At 32.3% G+C, this 4094-nt stretch overlaps 1 protein-coding gene across 1 annotated transcript; it reads left to right on the top strand.

Annotated features, from left to right (window-relative positions):
• Positions 1–233: 233 nt before the first annotated feature.
• LOC132267416 (bidirectional sugar transporter SWEET6b-like) lies at positions 234–3385 on the top strand. Its single transcript, XM_059768579.1, has 6 exons — positions 234–276; positions 1518–1554; positions 1841–2054; positions 2234–2395; positions 2501–2620; positions 3229–3385. Exons 1-6 carry the CDS (start codon positions 234–236, stop codon positions 3361–3363), a joined length of 711 nt encoding a protein of 236 aa, XP_059624562.1. The 3' UTR covers positions 3364–3385.
• The last annotated feature ends 709 nt before the right edge of the window (positions 3386–4094 follow it).

Below are 4094 nucleotides of genomic sequence, written 5' to 3'. Positions count from 1 at the left end.
GAATTCAATTTACCGGATTTCGAAGTATTACAAAATTAAATCCGCAATCTTATCGGGTGATGAAATCCTAAAATCTTATCAGCATTAGATATTTACCACTTCACAACTTCTTTTTATGCTTTTGTAGTTTGAGTCTGTCTATTTAATCCTCTCTTCGCCCCTCACATGCTAGCTCACACTTTCACCACCCTCTCTTCCCACTTTCTCTCTCTAAGTTTCTCTCTGTTGCAAAGATGGTGAACGTAGAATCGATTCGGACTGTCGTCGGCGTCATCGGTACCTACTTCAAATCTATCTCTCTATATATATGTATACGTATATGCATCCATGTTATATATATATATATATATATATATAGCGATCATGAATGGAGATGTGCGTGTGTGTGTGTGTGATTTGTAGTCTGTGATGTAAATTGAAAGGTGATTTGCTGTTCGTTTTCTGGAACTTGGATGGAAAATTGTACTCTGTACTTTCTGTAGTTTGTGATTCAATGTGATGTTTTCTTCAAACCTCTTTCTCTCATATATTATACATATATGCAATTATGCATCCACGTTATGTATATATAGTTGTTTGAGGTTTAGATGAGTGATGATGAAATGCGATTTGTGTTTAGATATTTTTAAATTTATCGTTTGTAGATTGTCTCGTAAATTTAAAGGAGATTTGCTGTTTGTTTCTCTAGAAAGTTACAAGAAAAATTGTAGTTTCTTATTCAATGTGATGTTATCTTCTACTGGAATTAAGTTCTGTTTTGAGATCCTTTATCTGGTTGATATATTCTTTTTGTTGTGTATTTGATATCAGTCTCATAGATCTTGTATTTTATTAATATATTCAAGTACACTCATACATACACATATAAGGATATATATCACATCCGCGAACTCACACACTCTTCTGATGATCTCGACTTGTTTCTGAATACCGTTTGGTTACCGAGAAAAAGGCAATGTTATAGGGAATCAGAAATTACCAATTGTGTTTTAGATTTGCCTAATCATCTATTCGTATTTATTATAATCATAGTTAATTAATTTATTAATTATTGTTGTTGTTGCTGTTGTTAATTAATTTACTCTTCTGATGATCTCGACTTGTTTCTGAATACCGTTTGGTTACCGAGAAAAAGGCAATGTTATAGGGAATCAGAAATTACCAATTGTGTTTTAGATTTGCCTAATCATCTATTCGTATTTATTATAATCATAGTTAATTAATTTATTAATTATTGTTGTTGTTGCTGTTGTTAATTAATTTATTATTATTATTGTTGCTGCTGTTGTTAATTAATTTATTATTGTTGTTGTTGTTGTTGTTATTTAACATGTTTCATATATATAATGTAAAGTAAAATACATTTTTTTTTTCCATTAGTTTTATTGAGAAATGGTCTGATTACTTGATACTAGTTTCATCTAAGCTAAGCATATTATCTTCTTTATGTTTACTTTGTCCAATCTAATTGTGAAGTCAATTTTCAATGCTCTGAATACTGCCCTGTTGTTCTGCAGGGAATGTCATCTCTTTCGGTCTGTTTGCGTCACCAATGTAAACTCTCCCTCTTTCTCTCTCCACACATATATATCTATTTATATATATGTAACTGAACCTTCATTGGATCAAATCGCTGCCTATAGATGTTGATTGAGTTTTGTTTTATAAATTGAAAATCTTATAAATAGTTATATTACATGAGCTTTGCATGAGTTTGTCCATAAATTTTCCTTTTATTGCCTACAAAATCTTTTTTCTTATTAATGATTGATCATATGATTTTCTAATAAATGAATTTTTATTATATTTTTTGGGTAATTTTAAATGAATGCCTTTGCAGGCCAACATTTTGGAGAATCATCCAAAACAAAGCAGTGGAGGAGTTCAGTTTCCTTCCTTATGTTGCAACTGTGATGAATTGCCTTTTTTGGATCTTTTATGGATTACCAGTTGTTCATCCAGACAGCACTCTTGTGGTCACTATCAACAGCATTGGCCTTGCATTGGAGCTCTGCTATCTCGGCATATTCATATATTTCAGCGAAGCCAAAAGGGTACTCTGTTTTTAAATCTTCAGTATCAATAGATAATTAATTGAACCTCATAATAGCTGCAATGGATTAAGTCTTAGCACAATCCGGTCGATTAATTTAAGTACTCTCACAGTTATGTTGCTAGTTGTTACAGTATATTGATTAGTTTTTACATTCTATGGAATGTCTGTGTATTTCAGTGGAAGGTAGTTGGGTTTGTGTGTTTTGAGTTGGTGTTCATAGGAGCTATTGCCGCTGTTACGCTTACGCAATTTCACACCTATACTAAGAGATCCATGTTTGTGGGAATCTTCTGTGTTGTCTTTGGAGTGATGATGTACGCTTCCCCTCTTGGCATCATGGTATGCATCTTTTCAAATCCCAAATTTTCACATCCATCTTTTCAATTGGTCCAACATTCATTCATTTTTAGATCTTCTTTTAATTGTGTATTTTCTTTTGAACAGAAAAGAGTTATCCAGACTAAGAGTGTGGAATATATGCCATTCTGGATCTCCGTTGCCGGCTTCCTGAACGGACTTTGCTGGCTGTGCTATGCCCTCCTCAAATTCGACCTTTACATCACGGTAAATTCATTCTGCACAAGCTGTTATGATGATTATTTGCACTGAGTATTCTGAATTCTATACATACTAATGCCAAGTTTATGATATTTTCTCAAGTAAAATCAGATACATTACTAGTTTAGATTTATTAAACATTAATGTTATATTATGGATTGAGGATTGTACGTAATGTAGTCACACCTTGAATTGATAAATTGACCGAAACACAAGCTCTTTAGAATGATTAACACTGGTTTGGAATGAAGAATAGCTTAATAGAGTCTGTTTTAGTTCTCGTCATTGTGAACTATACAAAGGGTGTTATTGTAGTCACACCTTGAGTTGTTAAATTGGGTAATGTATTCAAAGGGTGTTTGAAACACTAGCTTTTTAGGATGATTAACACTTGGTTTGGAATGAAGAATAGCTGAACTACATAAATCAGTCCATTGGCAAAACCGATCTCTTATTTCAGATAATTAGACATTTTTTTTTTTTTTTTTTTTTCAGTTAGATAATTAGACTTTGAGTTGTTGATCCTTAATTAACTTTGTTGTGATTTTCATATAAATGGAATACATTCACCTACTAATTACATTATTCTAATTTCTATTAATCTTATATTACAGATTGGAAATGGGTCGGGAGCAGCACTGGGTGCTATTCAGCTCGCACTATATGCATTTTACTACAAGTCAACTCCAAAGAAGGGCCGTAAGAAGAAGACGTCCGAAGTGCAGCTCCCAAATGCATCACCTGTTTAGACTTCAATTTCAATTTTTTTTCTTCCTGTTCCCCAATTTCAGTTTGTGGTGGGGGGCGGCAAAACAATTTTGAGCTCTGTAAATTTTACAGTTCGGGATTTCTTATATATTTTACTTCGGCTTTGTTTGTGGACAGAATAACATTTTAGCAGCAGTACATTTGTGACTGCCATTCAAACATATGGTTGATTGATTGATTGATTTCATTTTCAGTTACAGTTTCTTTGTGTGATTGGGTAGCATCACTAGTTTTTATTATTAACTTGATGTAGATGAGATACAACTATTGGTGGTGGTTCATATGCATTGTGTATTGATTGAGTGCTACTACTTTTTTTCTCTTTGCATTTCTTTGGATCAAATAGTATCAATTTTTCTTTACTAAATAAAAAAATTAAGGGTTCAATCAAGTCTCTTAGGGTAAATAATTGATGTGTGTTTGAGTTTTGATATGTTACAAAGACAACTTTTGGTGGAGTTATTCTTATATGTATTTATTGAATGTCAGCGATAATTATATAAAATTAGTTGGATGTGTTCGACTATTTAATGGTAAAAGAAAAAAAAAATAGATATTAAGAGAGTCCAAGAAAAAGACTTGGTTAATGGTGGATATTGCTTCTAGGTTTTGCTGAAGTAGCTAAATTTCGGAGGATGTGTTAATTTGAAGTAAGAAACTATAAAAGCTAATATGCTTAAGATTTGATATAAGGACACTGTTTTCACTAGCA

Source organism: Cornus florida, unplaced genomic scaffold, assembly GCF_030987335.1.
Source record: "Cornus florida cultivar Cherokee Brave unplaced genomic scaffold, ASM3098733v1 CherokeeBrave_3.0.0_Hap2_Chr07, whole genome shotgun sequence".
Lineage (NCBI taxonomy): Eukaryota > Viridiplantae > Streptophyta > Magnoliopsida > Cornales > Cornaceae > Cornus > Cornus florida.
Note: the sequence above shows the minus strand (reverse complement) of the source record. Positions and strands in the feature narration are given on the sequence as shown.